At 37.0% G+C, this 20,327-nt stretch overlaps 1 protein-coding gene across 1 annotated transcript in view; it reads left to right on the top strand.

The window, feature by feature from the left end:
• LOC127944889 (XK-related protein 7-like) overlaps positions 1–16,048 on the top strand; it is a 71,752-nt gene extending 55,704 nt beyond the window's left edge. The window contains exons 2-3 of the mRNA XM_052541295.1: positions 8,819–9,018; positions 14,279–16,048. Of these exons, the coding sequence (XP_052397255.1) occupies positions 8,819–9,018; positions 14,279–15,255 (1,177 nt within the window). The 3' untranslated portion in view covers positions 15,256–16,048. The remainder of the gene's footprint in view (positions 1–8,818; positions 9,019–14,278) is intronic.
• The last annotated feature ends 4,279 nt before the right edge of the window (positions 16,049–20,327 follow it).

Genomic DNA, 20,327 nt, shown 5'->3' with positions numbered 1-20,327 from the left:
GACCCCATATGTTGTTCGACATAACTCGTAGTGACCGACAGATAGGGAACCTCTCGGTTACGTATGTAACTCTTGTTCCCTGATCGAGAGAACGTAGACATTATATCCCCATGCCACAACATTGAACCATTCGCTGTTGCCGGGACACATTTTCGGCTCCTCAGTGTAAAACCTGAATGAGTGGATGCACCTGTCACCTATTTATACCCGTGGGCACAGGGAGTGGCTCAGGTATGTTAAATCCACTAGCCAATTTTCATTTCCGTTTTCTCTTAAACTTAGAGATGATTGGCCTCCCAAGTGAGACCTCATATGTCATTCGACATAACGTCTCCGTTCCCTCCATCAGGGAACGAGGGTTACGTACATAACTGAGATGTTTACAAATAAAATGCATTGTTTAAATTGTTATTTATTATTTTGAAATGTATAATGCTTAAAACACTAACTTGCATTGTAAATGTAAAAATATAATATATTCACATTTTCTTTAATAAACATTACTTAATAAGAATATATATATATATAAATATATATATATATATAAAAAAAAAAAAAAAATATATATATATATATATATATATATATATATATATATATATATATATATATATATATATATATATATATTCTTATTAAGTAATGTTTATTAAAGAAAATGTGACTGGGACATTAATTAATATTTGCCACTAACATATAAAGAAAGCAACTGACACATACATACATACACACACACACACACACACACACACACACACACACACAAACACAAACACACACACATTTGTTGATTTCTATCATTGAGGTACATTTCCTTGACTTTTTTTATTGACACCTTTATAATTATTTATTAATTATTATTATTTATTTTTTTCTCTCTCCCTCTGATACAAGATGTCTCTGAATGTCACCAAAGGAAGGTTTTGTCTGATTAAGCTCACTTCTGAGGGCAGTTTTGTTCCTAAATTACAGCTAATTACACACACTAAATATTGATGATGTCTCTGTACTGTAAATGCTTAGTGGGTTTAATTTACAGTTTAAGTAGTCAATCAGACATTCACTCACCTGGGTTCAGTGTATAATCCATGGCTTAAACTGGACTCTCTCCATCCAAATGGGATAATTACCCTCATTTAGACAAAACTACATGCAGCAGTTTGGCTTTCTAAATGCTCATTCTCTTTCTTCCTCTCTATGAGGACTTTATGTCTTCCATTAAAAGTTATAGCAGTCATATAAAGCATCCTTTACAGAGAACTTTCCACTTCAAATTATGAAAGGGTTCAAACAGTTCACTTGAACACAAAACACACATGAAAGTGCTATAATATATTGCTTATGAGTGGACAATTATCAGGGTGTCTGGATACAATACTCTTATTGTATTGTATAAATCAACATAAATTAAGTATTACTATAAATATGGCAGTAATTTATACATTTTACTATTTAGATTTGTATTATTTCATACCAACTTGTAGGAACGTTCCAAGAATTTACCCATACAATAGGCTTACATTTTAGTTTGCAAAACTAGTAAAATAGTATTAAAATATTTCAGAAATTAAATTAATTATGTTGATGAATGAAAACAAAGATCATGATGTAATGACAGTAGAGTTCAGTGGAATGGAAGGTGTTTGTGTGTGTGTGTGTTTGTGTGTGTGCGTGCCTGTGTGGGCATGTTTTTGTGACATATCAGGACACAACTTTGTATAATGACATGGGACATGGACCCATGTCCCCATTTTTCAAAACGCTTATAAATCATTCAGAATTAGAATTTTTTTTTTTTAAGTTTCCTGTGAGGGTTAGGGTTAGGGGTAGGGTTGGTGAAGGGCGATAGAATATACAGTTTCTACATTATAAAAAGCATTACGCCTATGGGATGTCCCCACTTTTCACAAAAACAAACGTGTGTGTGTGTGTGACCAAATGTCCCCAAAGTAATACCAGTAGATTTTCACCTTGTGGGGACTTTTTAAGGAAACCATCTTATAAATCACACAGAATTAAGGTGTTATTATTATTTTTTTTTTTTTTTTTTTTTCAATCTGAAATAGGGTTAGAGTAAAGGGTTGGAAAATATAGTTTGTACAGTATAAAAACCAATACGCCTTTGGAATGCCCATGAAAACCTGTGTGTGTAGGTGTGTGTGTGTTTTAGGAGATGTCCTGAAACCTTCATTTGGGAACATCCCAATTACTAAAAATCAAGGGGTTTTTCTTATTGTAAAAGTCGGTCTTATGTGTCCATCATCAAAATCATAGCAAAGCTCAAAATAATTTTTCAGGGAGTTTATAACAAACAAGGAGCCTAGCAGACAAGAGTGCAGCTCAGGTGTGTTTAAAGAGAGCTTCATTTCATCGTGACAAGGATTGTATTTGGTTGTTGCTGTGGATAAACGTGTTAAGTTAAATATTTTCTAATTCAAATCCAGACAGATTTCTTTCACCGAAGTTCAATGCTAAGTTTGTGGAATAATTGGCTGATTCCTTATTTCAAAGCAGCCGTAATATCATTGAATATCTTGTCAAGTCCTTTCAGTCAGGCTTTAATGTGGCGGCAGCTGTTTTATGTATGTATGTGCCGATGAGTGTATGAATGTGAATGAGAGCAAGAGAGAGAGAGGCTCTTCACCTAGATCCCTGCGCGCCAGCTGCATCTTCCCTGCTTCCGTATTTTGTTCACTTTAAGCCTCGTTTAGTGTAATTAACTGTATTTGCCTTAGTTAATGAGTTTCCCCTCCATCCTGGATACTTTTATCCAGAAGAACTCTGTCTGTCAGAAAGAGAAAGACTCTACCTGGGTATGGCAGACTCCATTTGTGTATTAATGTGTATATATACGTGTGTGCGCATGTTTGTGTGTGTTTTCAGGCTGGGACAACCTCCCAGGCCTCATTCACACTCAATATGAGCATTAATCACGCTAATTACAGCAGCTCTACCCCAGGGGCTGCAGGGATGGTGGAGGCCTAAGGTGGGGACCGGCTGATAGACAGGAGATGTTAGTCACGCTGCGCACCGCTTTGCAATGCAAATGGAGTCGCAGGGAACTTAATTTCTGCCTTTGAATTAGCATGTGGCTCATATTGAATAAAATAAGAATTGCATTCAATTTTTCCAGCCTTGACTCACTCTAAATTGACTCATTTACTTACGCAGATCACAACGTTAAAGTAAGCCACAATGTGTGTAGTCCCATCTTACACCAGTAATGATAAAAATCTGATATTTACATTAAAACTCTTGAGCTTCGGGCTGCTTCAAGTCAGTTTCAGAAATTCTGATAAATACATTTATATAAACTACCACTCAAAAGTTTGAGGTCAGTATTTATTTATTTGTTTGTTTGTTTAATAAAGAAATTAATACTTTCATTCAGCAAGGACACATTAAATTTTGATCAAAAGTGACACTTAAGATATTTATAATGTTAGAAAAAATTTAAAAATAAATTCTGTTCTTTTTTTTTTTACTTTCTTTCACTACTGTTTGCAGCTTTAATGTTGCATACTTTTCACAATGCATTGTTGTCACTTTTGCAATGTATTGGACTCATAACAGTTTTGTCTTGCAACTGTCCAACAAGAACTCTGTCTGTACATTAATGCAATTTTGATAATGCTATGGCATGTGAATATTATACATCACATAAATTTGACGAAGGGAGTCTAGTGTTCCATAATTCACCATTAAACTCGAGGTGTTCTGGAAGATAAACCAGCTCACCCAGCATAGACAAGGAGGCCTGGTCCATAATAGTCTACCAGGTTTACCGGAGACCAGCTTTGGTAGCTTTGGCAGATTCATCTGCTTTCATTCATTTTTGTCTTCAGTAGGTTGATGAAAAAATGAAAGTATAACAAAGTATAAAGTGTGCTTAAGGTGAAACGTATAGATGCTTGAAAGTATAGTAGACTTTTATCAGGCTGACTAGCAGGTCAGCTGTTTCTACAACAAAGTGTGACAGCTCTCTTTGACAATGATGTGTGTGCGTGTGTGTGTGTGTGTGTGTGTGTGTGTGTGTGTGTTTTCTGGACCATGTTGTATGACTCAGTTAAAGACTCTCAAAGAGTGTGTGTATATATGTGCTTATATCAAATTTTAAACAATGCAGGGGTGTAATTTCAAATTTCAAAGTTGTTCAACAGTCAGAATTCATCAAAACATTGGGTTATACATAACTTCAAAACTCTAGACATAGTTTCAGCACTCAGACAGATATTTTCAGAGAATAGCAGTCTGACCAGTATATCTGTAGGGGCAGTTTTTGGAGAAACCGAGTAGAATATTGATGCTGTGGTTTCAGACAGGAAAAGTGTCACACTATGAGAGCAGAAGAGAACATGGTACAGATACATTGCATTCAGTGCTGCCTCTGAGTATTCCACATAGACCTGGAGAGAAGGAACAGGAAGATAAAAGTCCAAATGAATAAAGAAGGGATTAGGAGGGAAGGAGAGAAGCACTCAGTTTCTGGAGCTAATTTAAATATATAATGCTTAGTGTAATGCATGCAATTAGGGTGTGCACAGAATTGCATGTTTAAGTTTGTTGTAAGTTTATTATACAGTGTTAAGAATCTATTTTGTAACTGAATGTTTCAAATGTTTGATTCATTCATGTATGTTTCTTTTTTTTTTTCATAATGTTTAATCAAAATGTCAACTCAATCTTCCAGTGAAATGACATACTTGTTAATTTGGGCTCTCAAGTCTCACACATTCACCATGAGACACACGCATTTCAACCAGTTCACACGCCACACTGAGAATTAAGGTTAACTTGTCCATAACAGATAATTTCAAATTTTGATGTAACTTGAGAGCCCTTATGCACACATCATGGTTCCATCGATGGACCTTTTCAATGAATCGGTTGAAGAAGAGTGCAGAAAATGACCTGAGCTGGATTGTAAACATTAGAATTCTTAATTTAAATCCATTGAATTTAAGAAGTTCTTTATTGGAATCATTTGAATTTGAATTTGAATTGAACGCACTAACACTGTGTCTGCATGACAAAAAATATACAGTAAACTGATGCCTTGTTTTACTTAACATGTACTCACACTATCACGCTTGCTTCCAGGATAGGCATGGTGTGAGAAAAAAAAGTTATTTTAAGACCTGTTACCTAAAACCTGTTGCATAAAAATAACATAACATAATACCAGACTATTATAATCATATAGGAAATGAGAAAAGGAGTTTTTTTGAATACATGAAATTCTTCAACTGAATCACACGTTCATTTTCATACACAGCAGATGGCACATCTGCTAATAGACACCCGATAATAATGCAGACTGTGTTAAACAGTGTTGACTGTAAGCGTGTTAGACAAGAATACAGCTTGGTGGTCTCAACAGGGACAGGGGTGCTAATTACTGCAGAGGATAAATTATCCACACACATACAGGCTCAGCTTCTCTTTCTCTCTCTCTGTCTTTTCTTACATGGAACTCTCTGCTCTCTTTTAGTTCTTGTGCATAAAGTAATCAAGGTTCATTATGCAGGAATCAATGCGCAATGTAATTAAAGTCCATCATACTCAGGTTCATCTGCAGTGTTTTTCACTGCTACCTGTCCTTTTATATCAGCCTCACTGCAACTGTTTAATGAAAGGTGAACTTCATCAGCCTCACAAAGCCATTTTTCTGAAATACAGATGCATTTGTGGTGTTTCTCTGGGTTTTCTGCGGTTTTGTCACTCCAAACCACTCCAGAGCACTGGAGACCTAAGGATTAATTAATCTTTTTGATAATGGATGTGCTGGAGTGTACATACTAGCTATATTTCTTTCTGAGATACTCACACACAGCATAAATTGTAGGATATTGTTTCTAATAGAGCTGCACGATAAATCGCATGCGATATTTAATGTGCATATTATCAGTAAAGCCGGTTCTGTAATAAGCAGTAAATCTCTACACGTGCGTGATTTCATATGGAACAGCATTAACTACATAGAGCCATAGTTTCTGATTTCATTTGGAAATTGTCATGTCTTTCTCTTTTTCTCTTTCTCTCGCAGACAAAAAAATATTCACATTCACTTCACATGGAGTGCTTGGCATTGGATCATCTCAAAATCTCCCATAGTGCCAAGCAGGCTCAGTTCCCTTAAAACCTTTAGCCTATCAGAGAAGAGCATGAAATACAATATTTGGCCCTCACCGCCTATCAGAGCTAAGCATGAAAAAAACCCTCCCATTGCAGGCTGAAAGTGTAGTGCTTGGGATAAAGTACTCTTCTGCAGACTTTAGATAATGCAGCTGGCCTAAAGCTGGTTAGAGCCGAGAGGAGATGGGGGGGGGGGGGGGGTGAAAGAGAAGAATTGTAAAGAGCAGATCCAGCTGAATCAGAGAAAACTTTAATTGAATAAGTTCTATTTCAGAATTCAGTTTAAATGAGAAAGGCATCAGAATGAGAAATGTCACATTTAATTTTTATTTGAATCAAATTAACAAACATTTTTCATTTAATTTTGAGAATTATTTAATTGAATAAAAATGAGAAGAAGGATAAAGAAATAGATAACCTTTTATACCCACTGTGTATATATACACATGTATATCTTTACTGCACAAATGTCGAAGGTCAAAGGTATCATTCAAAATGTAGAATTTAACTTGCAATCTGCAAAAATAAATAAATAAATAAATGTCATGCATTGCATTTCCTTCTGTCACTGGCCACAATTCTAACCTTAAATAAAGTCTTAAAAAACAAATGAATAAATAATGTCATCTGTAATATGTAAAAGAAAACAATGTCTTCATAGTCATTCATATGTGAGATAATTGTCTGAGAATTGAACAAACTTGGAGATTCATGATACAAGATCTCATTACCTACAAGTGGTTGTCTAAGGCAAAAAAAAATGCTATGAAATGCACATCATTTGTGAAACGTTTGGAATTAGCACCCCAAAATTAGTAATAAACAAGTATTGGATTTCATTCAGCAAAATATGATGCTAGGCAGTGTAATATAATAATAGCATTCATTTATTTAGTGGTTTCAGTTGAATTAGAAAATCCTTCATTTGAATCAATCACAATTTGTATCAGTTAAACCAACTGAATATTTTTGATTCTAGTTGTTCATTAAAGTAAATAAATCAATTTGAAAGTGAGAGATATTAAATAGAATAGAATGGAAAATTGGCAGAGAAAGATTCAATCATTCAGTCTGTCAACGTTCATTGCATTCTCTTTGAGAGTTTATGAAAATGATGACTTGAGCATGCGCTCACCGCATCGACCATGCAAGTGTGTGTGTGTGTGTGGTATCAGGTTGTGTCCTTTTCTTCTCCTGCCAAAAGCTGCTGACAGGTGAAATCCCTCAGTGCCACTCTGCTGGATTTATATTGTGATGGGCACTTTGACAGCTTAGTCAAAGCTTGTTTTCTGATAGTCTAGATACTACACCGGCCTCACCCACTCACCATTCAAGGAGGTTTACAGTAGTTCGAAATGTTATGTATCTTAACTGAACAGTTGTTAAGACTGGCCAAACAGAGAGAAAACACTGCTCTCAAAAAGAGCCACACAGCAAATGTAACAAGATTTAATGCTCGCCTCATTAAATATTCATGCACTTCGTCGCAAGTCACAGCAACTTTCACACACACTGCGTTTAGTTTCAGCGTCTGAGGGGAGGAAGTAAAAAAAATGTCAAAAATAGCGACTGAAAAAGCATTAACTAAACTGATAAAGACAGTATTATTTTTGTGGTACATTTTCAGAAGATATAATGCAACCTTAACAGATTTATGTTGCGAGGTGTCTGCAAATGCACAAGCAAGGTATTCAAACGGGTTGCATCCTATTCTTGAACTATCAATGTTAGTACCCTCATGAATATGCAAATAAGAAATGTAACTACATTTTAAACCATAAGAATTCCCTAACAGCCATGTCAGAAAATATTCTCCTCCACTCGTTTTAGCTGCTTTTGTTTTAATAGCTTAAGTTTTTTGTTTTTTTTGGGGGGGGGGGGGGGAGTGGGGGGGGGGACCATGTAAGACACAGCATGTTGTCCACTTAGTCAAATACTTCAATTAATTAATTGGAATTCTACGTCTAAAAAATAAATTATAATAATAATAATAATAAGTGCCCTGAATTGGTTTTAAAATCAGTCCAAACCTTTTTGATTACACAGTAGAAAGCAATATAATATAACAAACTGACAGCAGAGAAGACAGTGCTGAGGTAAAATCTTAAAAATAAAAAATAAATGTCATATACTTATGGACAGTTAAGAAAGCAAAAACTGTATTTTGAGAAAAGCTAAGCATTTAATCAAACTCTATTAAATTCATCTGTCACTTGGAATTGTTGCTTTTTCAAACACAATATTTAGCTCAGTGCTTGTTCCATGTGTTTGGCTGGTAAATCAAACTTCTGTTGTTATTTATGGATTTGCAAAATTGCTCATTTGTCATGTAAGCATGCATATTGCTGGGCTTATGCAGTTCTTGGTAACATCAATACATTTAATTTAAGGACAGTAAACAGTTTATGTGCTGAGTCTTCACTGAGGAAAAAACACCACTAAAGCCTTCACTAAATAATATCATTAAATAAGTGGAATGTTCTATAATGGATGTATCATTTGACTACATTTGAATTATGTATTTTGTCACTTTCATCGTCACTTTGAAACCCTGGTTAATTTCTTATCCTTCCCTGCAGTTGTTTCCAATCATTTTCAAGAATGGCTAAAGAGAGAGAACACATCCCCCTTTAATTACTGAACCTAGATAACCACTTGACATTTCCCCTCTGTGTGTCTCCAGGTACGTCCACACCTTGTACCTGGGAGTGCAAAGCCGTTGGCATGGCGACCCGGGTCAGCGTCATTTCTACTGGCGTCTGATGTTCGAGAGCGCTGACATCAACATGCTGCGGCTGCTGGAGGCTTTCCTGAAGAGCGCGCCTCAGCTCGTGCTGCAGCTCAGCATCATGATCCACAGCAACCACATACTGCCCTTACAGGGTGAGACAACACACACACCTACTGTACAGAGGTTTCTCAGGTGGGCATGCTGAATGAGGAGTGTTGAGAAAGAGAGAGAGGACAGAACACTTGTGTGATTGTGCTGTGATCGTCATGACTTATTCATATGACCACGGCCACTCCTAAGAAGAAGCTTGCTTGTGATGAATTAAAACATTTTACACACTTTTTATTTTTATTATTATTATTTTTTTTATTTTTTTAGAATTTCACTTTTTCAGCAAAGATGCATTAAATTGATCAAAAGTGACAGAAAATACTTTTTTATATTGTTACAAAAAAGCTTTTTCAGATAAATGCACTGTATTACAATGAAATGAATGAAAATCCTTAAATGTAAAATCCTTAAATTTAATCCTTAAATCCTTAATTACAGTTTCCACAAAAATATCAATCAGCACAACTGTTTATAACATTGATAATAATAAGAAATGTTTCTTGAGCAGCAAATCAGCATATTAGAATGATTTCTGAAGGATCATGTGACACTGAAGACTGGTGAAATGATGCTGAAAATTCAGTTTAAAATATATATTCAAATAGCAAACATTTGTTTTAAATTACATTAATATTTCACAATATAATTTTATATATTACACAATATGCATTCACTTTTTTTATGAAATGAAATGCAGCTTTGGTTTTCATAAAATGGTTTTTTTAAAGGGTTCCTATTATGCCCCTTTTTACAATATTTGTGACGTTTCAACTTAAAATACCTCACAGCTCATTAATTATTTCATGCTGTAAGTTCTTGAATGTTTTCTTGAGTGTCTCTTTAAATGCAAATGAGCTGCTGTGCTCCGCCCATCTTTCCAGAAGTGGGTGGAGCCTTTACAGCTCATGCCTTAGATAGTCCAGGGGATTATTTAAATGAGGGAGGACGCGTGCGTTTCCAAAAGAAAACTCAGGACTACAATTGAGATGTTTGAGGGAGTTCGGAAACAGCGCTTACTGATATAGAGTATACCTAACTCCCTTTGTTTGTATTTTTTAATTCTCAAACTGCAACGTTACACGCAAAAGGTAAAAAACATAATAGGACCCCTTTAAAAACTGTGTAAAATATGTATTTATATTTTATATTATAAATGTATATTTTCTTATTATAAATGAATAAATTATATTGAATAATACATAAATCATTAGAGTAAAAAAAAAAAAAAAAAAAAAAAAAAAAAACACAGAAGAGACTTTGCCTCCTCAGAAGGCCACCACATGCCACTGAGAAAGAAAACAGTACTCAGGAGACAAAAAGATTAGAGGGAAAGCACTTTCAGAAAAACAGAGAGAAAGACAAGAGGATAGAATGAAAGAGAGAGAGGGGAAAGAGAGGACGAGCTGTATAGCGGGGCAGAGAGCTCAGAGGGACTGAATAGACTCTGAGATGTTCTGATTAATTCTGGGTCATGTGTTTGGTTACCAACTACCACACAGAAAGGCTTTTGCTTGTTCTTCTTATCTTCTTTCACCTTTTTCCCCTTCGTTTCTTTTTCTGATCTCATGGCCCCCTGCCTGTCAGACTGACTCATCAGACCTTCGACCTTTACATTGTGTCAGCAAATCCATTTGAAAGTGAGCATCTGTATGCTGCACTCACTGTGGAGAGCAGTGCACTTGAAGTGATGACTGTGAAGTGTGCAGTCTCCTCCACCACCAAAAGCTGTGTTAATCTTACATTTATATATTATATATGATTGTGTTATGAAGTAGCTTCACTTCACATTGTCCTTTTCTAATGACCAAACTTCAAATGAATGGACTCACAACTTGCAGGTATGATGGCACTGAGATGTTTTATTACATAATCCTGAATTTACTTATATCTCTGATTTAAACTTAAGAAGCAAAAACATTGTTAGAGTTGGTCAGTTTGATTCATTTGAGTGAATCAGATCAATCTCTCTGTTTCAGTAACAGATTCAAAACTATATGCATCATCTCCATAATCTCTGTTCTGCAGTTTTCATGTATTAAAAAATAGACAGATTGCTTAGCAGATTTTGAATTCAAATAATAGATTAGAATGAATAGAATAAAACGGATGTTTTAATTCTTACATAAGCATTAGGTCTGTGGTCTAAATAAGGGTTCTCAAAAATAGGCAAGCATACAAACAGTGTGTATGTGTGTGTGTGCATGTGTGTGTGTGTGCATGTGGAATATAAAATAATGTCAAAAGGCTTAAAAGAAGGTGTGTCTAGCTAAAAATACTGTAATAATCAGACTAAATTTATACTGTGATAAAATAAAATTAGGCCACAGATCTTATGATGAACAATCTAACTCTCTCTCTCTCTCTCTCTCACGCACACACACACATGCACACAAACTCTAGTGCTTAAAATAAAACCAAGTTGTTACTAGTTTAACAGCATTACTTTCCAAAACTGTATGTGATGCTTTCAAACCAGTAATGGTTGTTTTTAAGCAGGATGGTTAATCACATCCATAAGAAAGGATGTCACAGAAGAGCATTTAAGGGAATAAAACAACACAGTCATGGCAAACAAATTAACAGCACCATCAGCAGGCACAATTCGTTCATGGTAACTTCCCTACTGTGTGTTTTAAGGTCTTTGAGGTCTCGTGGAGATTCTCTGTTCTTTGACTGTAACTCTCATCTTGTCATTTAATACAGTCTAAAAGCACGGATGCTGATATTAAAAGGCATTGTGCAAACATCTCCTGTGTACTTTCTTCCACCACATCATCAAGCTGTAGCAACTTAAACTTCCCTCTTTCTCTCTCTCAGCACGGGCAGAGCTGGGCTTTAACTTGTCTTATCCCTTCCTCTTTAAACTGCATTCTAATCTGAGGCAGTCTTTGTGGCAGTGGGCTTGCGCTCCCTCTGATGTTCGATTTCATTAAGATTGCAAGTGCATTGGTCCATGAGAGCCTCTGAAATAGAGGCCGGGAGAGAACGCAGAGAGCACGCGGGCAGGCCGGAAGCAGAGCGGGAAAACGCAGACTAATGCTTTCAAATCTCTGCTAATTAAGACCTCACTTAATCTGGATCTGCACCAAATGAGTTGCTCAGAATGAGAGCCGAGACAGAGAAAGTGAGGGAGACAGAGACAAGTGAAAGTGGAATGCAGTATGTGCAAAAGAGACTTAAAAAGAGTAAACACTCGATAAATATATTGGCCATATATGGTAATTTTCACGTTTTTCTGTTTGACTAGTAAGTGTCAGAAGTTACTTTTTTTTTTTTTTTTTTGGGGACTACACAGAACTAAAAAAAAAAAAAAAAAAAAAAAAAAAAAAAAACAGGTGCTCGAACCCTTAAATGTGAATTTGGATTTAAGGAGGTATTTACAAGACAGTTTGGAACTAAATAAATTGAAAACTTTGTATATGTTTTGGCCCCTAATTTACATGAACATGGGTTTCAAAGTGCACGTTTTTTGAAAATGATACCATAATCGTCTCTGTGTAAACTACAAAAATTTGTATTTGTGAAAACAGCGATGTTAAAGATGCTAAATACATGTTTTTATATTGTAATTAGATTAGCAGGATAGATCCGATTAGATAATTAATTATATAACTTCAAAATTTAAACTTCGAAAACTGTTCTACATAAAATCTGAGCAAAACTAAACCAAACTGGTGCTGAGCCTGTGGCTGTTGTTCTATATGCAAGCATCATTTTCTTGAACTTGATGCAAGCCACGCACGGGTAGCCAGTGCAAGGAGACAAAGAAAGGTGTAACATGGGTTCTTTTGGGCTCATTTGGGCTCGTTGAAGGCCAGTCTTGCTGCTGCATTCTGAATCATTTGTGGAGGTTTGATTGTGCCAATCTGCCGGGACCCACCTGATAAACAAACATGCAGTGAGATGTATTTAAGAGCTGATCCTCATGATAACATCAGCTCAGTGTGGAAGCCTCCTGAGATAGCTCCATATCTCTCAATCGCGAACGCTCACACACACCTCCTCTTCACCTTTTCACTCTAGCTTGCGCTCTAGGGTGCTTGCAAACACAATATAAAGCACCTGTCTGTCTCTCTGTCAGCAAGTCAAACACACACACTCACACTCGCTTTCTCTAGAGAAACATCCTCTCAGGCAGTAGGGGAACAAGCCCTGTGATTTGTTCTCTCAGCAGGTGTTGTGGCTCCTGTGAAATATTATTTGAAAACTAAAACAAAAGCAACAACTGTAACAAAACTTTGAACCTTTTTTTTCTGCCATCACTCTTTAAAGAGCCGCTCGCACATCTCTGCCACCTCACGGCAGTTTGTGTTTCGTAAGAGTCACTGAGTTGTCTGGAATTAAAATTGCTTTGCATCTTTGCCTCATCAGAATCTATTCTCTCAAAATGTGTTTGTCATGATGCAAGGTATTTTGCACATTCATATATTATGAGTCCAGAAAAGCAAGCGACATCAATTAGGGCCTGAACTCGTTTGCATGTTCACACTGTACATTATAATCACTTTAGATTGTGCTACAAAAAAGACTTGAAATGTATTTTCAACAAGTAAATGGCAAGATCAAATTTCAGACATTATCTGTATCATAAATGCAATTTGTGTGGTTTAAATGATTGTTTCTGACCAGTTGAAAACTCATTCACACTCAGGCCTGAAACCTACTGTATGCATGTACATGAATGCAAATGCTTCTAGATATGCAAGCTTGTTTTGTTGCTTCGATGCCTTTCAAAATGTGTCAGAATGCAGTTCATAATGACAAAAACTGTTCTCACCCACAAGGCATTCCCTGCTGAAAAAGAAGGGAGAAAACAAAAGAGTGATGTTGGAAAAAGAATGTGTGCTGGTGTTCCAGTGAAGCTTCTTGACAAACCTAACCAGCAAAACTTCCATCCTCAACCAGCATCACACAGAAACCATGCTTTTTTGCTGGTGAACATCATGCCTATGCTAGTCCCGGGGTTTGTTTGGGGTGGTTTAAAGTGGGCATTTTCTGTGGCCTGTTTTCTTTATCAGCTCAGCTGCTGATGGAGCAGCAGGGAATCTTGTTGAGCAAGTTATTTAGAATTAGAGTTATTTAAAATGTCAAAATTTAAACAGCTATGTGAACAATAGCAAGATTATTAAAGTTTATTACTAGCACAGTATTGCAAAAAAGACACTATATTTAGTACAGCCCCACATACGTGCAATGCATTGAACAAGCTGCATATATTTGTATATTTTTGTAAAGTATAAGTCTGGCTTTACTCGACATTGCTCAAGTTGTCTCCCTGCTCTTCTTGCTCTATCTCTGTAGGTCTCTCTGCATCTGCATCATTGGTTTCTCTCGCCTGGATGATTGCATCCTACCAGAAGGTTCTGCGTGACTCTCGTGATGACAAGCTCCCCATGTCCTACAAGGCCGTGATTGTTCAGATGCTCTGGCACCTCTTCACCATCGGTGCTCGAACCATCGCCTTCGCCCTTTTCGCTTCAGTCTTCCAGCTTTACTTCGGCATCTTCATCGTGGCCCACTGGTGTGCCATGACCTTCTGGATCATCCAGGGTGAGACCGACTTCTGCATGTCTAAGTGGGAGGAGATCATCTACAACATGGTGGTGGGCATCATCTACATCTTTTGCTGGTTCAACGTCAAGGAAGGCCGTGCTCGCTTTCGGCTGGGTGTGTACTACGGCGTGACCTTGGTTGAGAACGTTGCACTCACTGCCGCTTGGTATATTCACAGGGGACCCCACACCTCGGACTTCTACGCCCTGATTATTGTGTGTGTGGTGGTGTGTAGCTATGCTTTGGGAACATTCTTTATGTTTGTCTATTATTGTCTGCTCCACCCAGACGGACCTATCCTGGGAGCTCAGTGGAGCTGTGTGGAGGAGGGAATGGGGGTAATCAGTCTGGGAGGCATTGAGGATTTGGGAACCCCCTTGCCCCAACCAGACGTGGTTACTAGCCCTCCCAGAACACTCCAAAGGACTACTGCTGGGGATCGGGAAATAGGGGTTGGGGATAGAGACAGTTGCCAGCCTGTGTTTCAGGTAAGGCCTCCTAGTGTTCCCCCTGCTTCCTCCCCACGTCCCCCAAGAACTGAAGGTCCCGTAATCCGCATTGACCTGCCAAGAAAAAGCTACCCAGCCTGGGATGCTCACTTTATTGACCGAAGGCTAAGGAAAACCATCCTGGTGCTGGAGAATACATCTCCCATGACTCCTCGGATCCAGTACCAGAGCTTCAGCAACCCCAAAGAAGTCACAGAGTATGAGACTACGGTGTAGTGTTGTTCATACCTCCACCTTCCACATAACATCTCCATGCAGGGGTGAAATTCAGTTGCCATGAGGTTGTGGTCCGATCCTTGATGGTCGGCATGGTGCTACACGGTGGGACCATAGCATGTTTGGCATTCAGATGCCTGGGAGCGCATGACTGGTCCGAAAGTGCATATCCGGCTGGACTGGAGTAACATGGTGTTTACAAGACCTGCATGGAATGTGAAACTAGGAAAGGGGCTTACCTTTCTGCTTATGCACTGAGCATACAAAAAAGAGCTTAAATGACAGTGATGAGAAGAAGTGGACATTTGTATTATATAGATGAACTGACCAATCAGTATTCCTCAGGACCAGCCTGACTGCTGTATTGGTCGGAGTTTAATGTTCAGTGACCTGAAAACAGTACAAGTTGTATATTATTTGCTTCTGTGAATGGTGAGGTTAGCAAGTCCAATCATTCATTCCCTCAGAGTTCTTCTGTAGTTATGGAATTATTTATTTATTCGATTAATTTTTTATGACTCTGTGGCCATGTCTTTGATATGATTCTGAATAACTGAATATACATAAATAGATATTATCTTTTGTTATATGTATACAATAGAATGGTGCCAGTGTGTTGGTATGAATGTTTTTTTTGGGGGTTGTCAGGTCATGCTGCATTGTTTATCTGTAAAGTTGAAGAAAAAAATGCCATATAGTAAGACAAAAAGCTGTGATCAAATGTAGTTGGATTAAAATAATACTGTAAAAAAGATACAGATGACAGCCTCTGAAAAGTAAAAACAAAAATTAATATGCGTGTTTGAGTGTTTCATGAAAATGGTTTTGGGAGCATCTGGGAACATAAAAATTGCAAACGTCTGAGTGTTTATGTTGCATTTCACACAGAGAAAATGATTGACAGTGAATTCTAATCCTGTATGTGAACTCTCTTTACAGTAACTAGAGCAGCGAGTCTTGGTTTGCTCCATCCGCGAGCCTCAGAACCCTTTTACATCTGTATGTGTCCATTATTTTTTGTTATTTGGAAGGAGTGGCCATTTCTGTGGTTATGAGGAGTTTAGATTCAGATTTTTTTAGGGCTTTGTGGTTTGGCTTTAGCAAACGCTCCTCTTGGCCATGAAAAGCTGCCGACAAACAATGTTTGTGTGTGTGCTTGGGAGAATGAAAGACTTTTTTGTCACCTCATAAAATGTTAAGACCTCTTTTGGTTTTAAATTCTTATGCTACTCAGCTTTTTTCCAGGACTTATTTTTCTCTCCTTTTTTTTGAGCGACTAAAATTGTAAAGAAATCACCCCAATTACAAAACAATCCCAAGACATCAGCTAAAGTGTTTCTCTTTCTCTCTTTCTCACTCTCTCTGTGAGGTCTTTCGAGATCTAGCTTGCTGCAATTCAATTCTATTGCCTGGTTAAAAACCCAGAGGTATGGTGAGTAATTGCCAATGACAAGAACCCTGCTGTCCAGTCTGAAGATACTTATGGAAAGCAAATTATATTTGGGGGCTGTAATCATGCTGCCCTATAGTAGGACGTTCACACATACAGGGATTTTATTGTTGGAGGTCATGGAGTAACTGCGTTGTAGTTCACAGTGGTGGTTTCCTTGCTCTATGGTGGTCTCCACACCTTGCTCAAACCATATTTCTGGTAAAATAAGATGCCTACGATTCCAATTTCACATGAGTAGCAAAATCCATTGAACTATTCATTAAACAGCTGAAGTTGGTATAGTGACACTGCTTGTGTAGGGTTCTCATTTGGATTTATTCCTTCTGCTAGCATTATTCTCAATCTGGAAAATAAAAAACGTCTGATTACGGAATACATTTAAATGTAAATGTAAGTGTAATTTGGCATGGAATATTTTTTCCCCAAGCTAAAATGAATTCAGAAGCAGCAAGTGTTTGTATAGAAATTGAACAGGATGAACAATTATCAGTGCATGAATCAAACTCAGTCTGCATCTAGAAATGCTAACAAATTTTGACCTGGATTTCCAAACATCACTCTTCAATTATAGCCCTGTATATTGGCAAAAATAAATATTATAAATGAATAAAATCACTCCTTATAATAACGGAAATGAAGACTCGCTCCAATTAGATCACTGATAACTCAATAAAATGTATCAAATGATTTGGTTTGTGAGCAGGTTGTCAATAAACCTTAAGAGAAACTAGACATCACTCTCTGAGTTCCTTTAGTTTAAAACGAGAAATATATAAAAAATAATAAATAATAATAATTAAATATATAACTGCATTACTGTCATTAATGATTGTCTTTCTCTCATATAGTACATGAAATCATTCTACATTATTTATTATAGGAAACATAAACATCTGGAGGCAGATGGAGAGCATGAGACACTGGCAGATTAATGTGGTATCCTTTGACAGGTTGCTGTGGTAACTGCAGGATCATTAAGCAGGGCTGCAGGTATGTGTGATGTGTGTTTGTGGTCTAACCGCTTTTAAGGTGGCCCCTCTCCTGAAAACTGACCCACCATTAGCTCTTCTCCTCCTCCACTCATGCCCTTAAGGGAGAGAAGAAAAAAAAGAGAAAAATTCTCAAAGTACATGTACAGCACACACAATGCAGTTTGCATGGAATACTATATATAAATATAGGTGAATGGAGCCAAACCTGAATGTGAGTTTCAGTGGACTGTGAAGGTTTAATCCTAAAGGATGTTTTAGAGGGCTTTTTGACCAGACCATGACGAGCCAGTTTGACCTTGACCGTCAAATTCCAAGGCTATTGCTCTTTTTTCAAATATATGATTTATTATTGCTTTAACCATTATTATATTATGTTAACCACAAACCAGATTTTAAGTTTCCCAAAGAATCTTTTAATGAACAGTTCTTAAAATGAACATTATTTTCTTAGTGTGAAGATAATCCAAGTAAACGTTTTCCACTATAAAAAAAAACTTTTGTTCAATATAAAGCTTAGATTTGTGTTAAAGGATCTTCATGGAAGCATATATGCCTTTTTTTTTTTTTTTTTAAGACAGTTTTATGTACAGGAGCCTATAAAACAATGCCTAAATAGTTATTTGACTAACAATTAATTCCCCATCTGATAACCTGGGCCAGATCAGCTGCATAGGAAAGTCTTCTCATTCATAATAAGAATGTGTATTATTTATAGGGTCACTTGATCGCACAGTGACTTCAAACACCAATGCACACTGCTTACTCCTCAGCATCCTCTACGGCACAGATCATCTGCCACTGATTTCCAGCGACTTTCTGGCCATTGTCCCAGTATGACATTGGGTTTATGTGATCTGTTCCTTCTTGAACTGAGCTACCAGTGTGTTACCCTGGGCTGTTTAACAATCCAGTTCGACTTTAGCACTGACTTTAAGAACAATTCTACTTGCCTTCATCATAAAGTTTGATTACATTCATTTAGTATATGTCATTGAGTGTAGTGAATAGGCTACTGCACTGTTGCACTTTACATTCAAAAGTAAAGTAAATCATAAAGACAACTAATTTTTTTCAAGGGTAAAACACGTCAAACAACTGCAATATTATTTTAGATAACTATAATGCTCTTCCTGTATAGAATACTTAAGGTTATAACCTGGGCTTTTGTACAGCTCAGAGCAGTGTGTGAGCATGCCTTCTCTCTGCAGGTGATTAGCTATCCGATACTCTCATACCCTATAGCAGTCTCAAGTTTGAGTGCCACTCCCCATTGAAACAAAGTGCTGACCCACACTGCCCCCCAGTGGATGATGTGAGTAACTGGGCGTAACATGGGCGACTGAGCTGCAAAGTTTTTCTTTAATGTCCCATGTGCAATTCTAGCTTAACCCTTCTGCTATGCTAGAAAATAGTATAAATTGGTGAGGCATTGCTCTCATTGATCTGAGCTCAGTTTTTGAGTGACAAATAGCATCATTTGTGGTTATTTTTGGCAATAGTTGTTTGTTTTTGGTCACAGTGAAGTACATCCACACTGCTGATATGTTAGTGTAGCTTATCCATATGAAACAGAGGCTAACACTGTCAAAATGTGGCATAAGAGAAGAAATTATTAAAATCAACTGTTCCGAACAATGTTTTCAGCCTGACAAAACCAACCTGGCTGAAATTGAAATGTTTTTTTTTTTTTTGTTCTCAATTTTAGCTGAATGTTGTCAAAAATGTTGTTGCTACTTGCAGTTGTTTGTCCATGACTCGGGCCTATTTTTTATTTTATTTTTTAATTGTAACAGCAAAAACTAATTTTAATTTATTATTATTATTTTTTTTTATAAAAAAAAATGATAAAACCCATTTAAACTGTGTCCTCAGTGAGCTGAAACTATTATGGCAATGTAAAGTTGTATTTTAATAATTGCCAGATCTTTGAGATTTGTTTTGTTTTTCTTAAATCTGTGTAAATCTTTGTTTATGTCATTTAGGTGTGTAATGTGTGTGTGTGTTTACAAGCCCATTTTGTGTATGATTATGTGTTATCAGTAGTTTGAGTGTGGAGGTGTTTGGGATTTTAGATCAGAGTCTCTGGTGGAGTTTCCTGTCCAGCAGGAAGTGTGTTTCCTGCACAATCCTGCCTGGCTCCAGAAGGTTCAGAGGAGATTGGGCCTGTCCTACACAGGAACATACATACAAACACACACCCTTCCACACAGCTACCATCGGGCTGGTCAATATGGACTATGAGCCAAAGCGAACCAATAAGGTAAGTTCTTCTGTTTCATTTTATATTGAAACTGGAATATTTCAAAGATATGTGTTTGATATGTGTCTGAAGGGTCACTGTGAACCTGGTCATGTGACCTCTTATGTGTACATTTTCTATACTGTAAGGGTCTATCACATGATATACCAAAATCCTTTGGCGGGTAACACCTTTATACCAGTGATGCTGTTTGTTGACCTGTCTTATCTCAACTGTGGTATTCACTGAATGCAAAAGCTTATTTGGAATACATTTTTTTTATGCAAACATATACATTGAAACAGGGTTTGTGGACTATTATGAAATAAAAAATCATATGAATTTTACACTATGCTTAAAATGTGAATACGTTTCAAAACACTGTCTA

Source organism: Carassius gibelio, chromosome A23 (assembly GCF_023724105.1).
Source record: "Carassius gibelio isolate Cgi1373 ecotype wild population from Czech Republic chromosome A23, carGib1.2-hapl.c, whole genome shotgun sequence".
NCBI lineage: Eukaryota > Metazoa > Chordata > Actinopteri > Cypriniformes > Cyprinidae > Carassius > Carassius gibelio.
The sequence above is the reverse complement of the archived record's forward strand: the minus strand, read 5'-3'. Positions and strand labels throughout refer to the sequence as shown.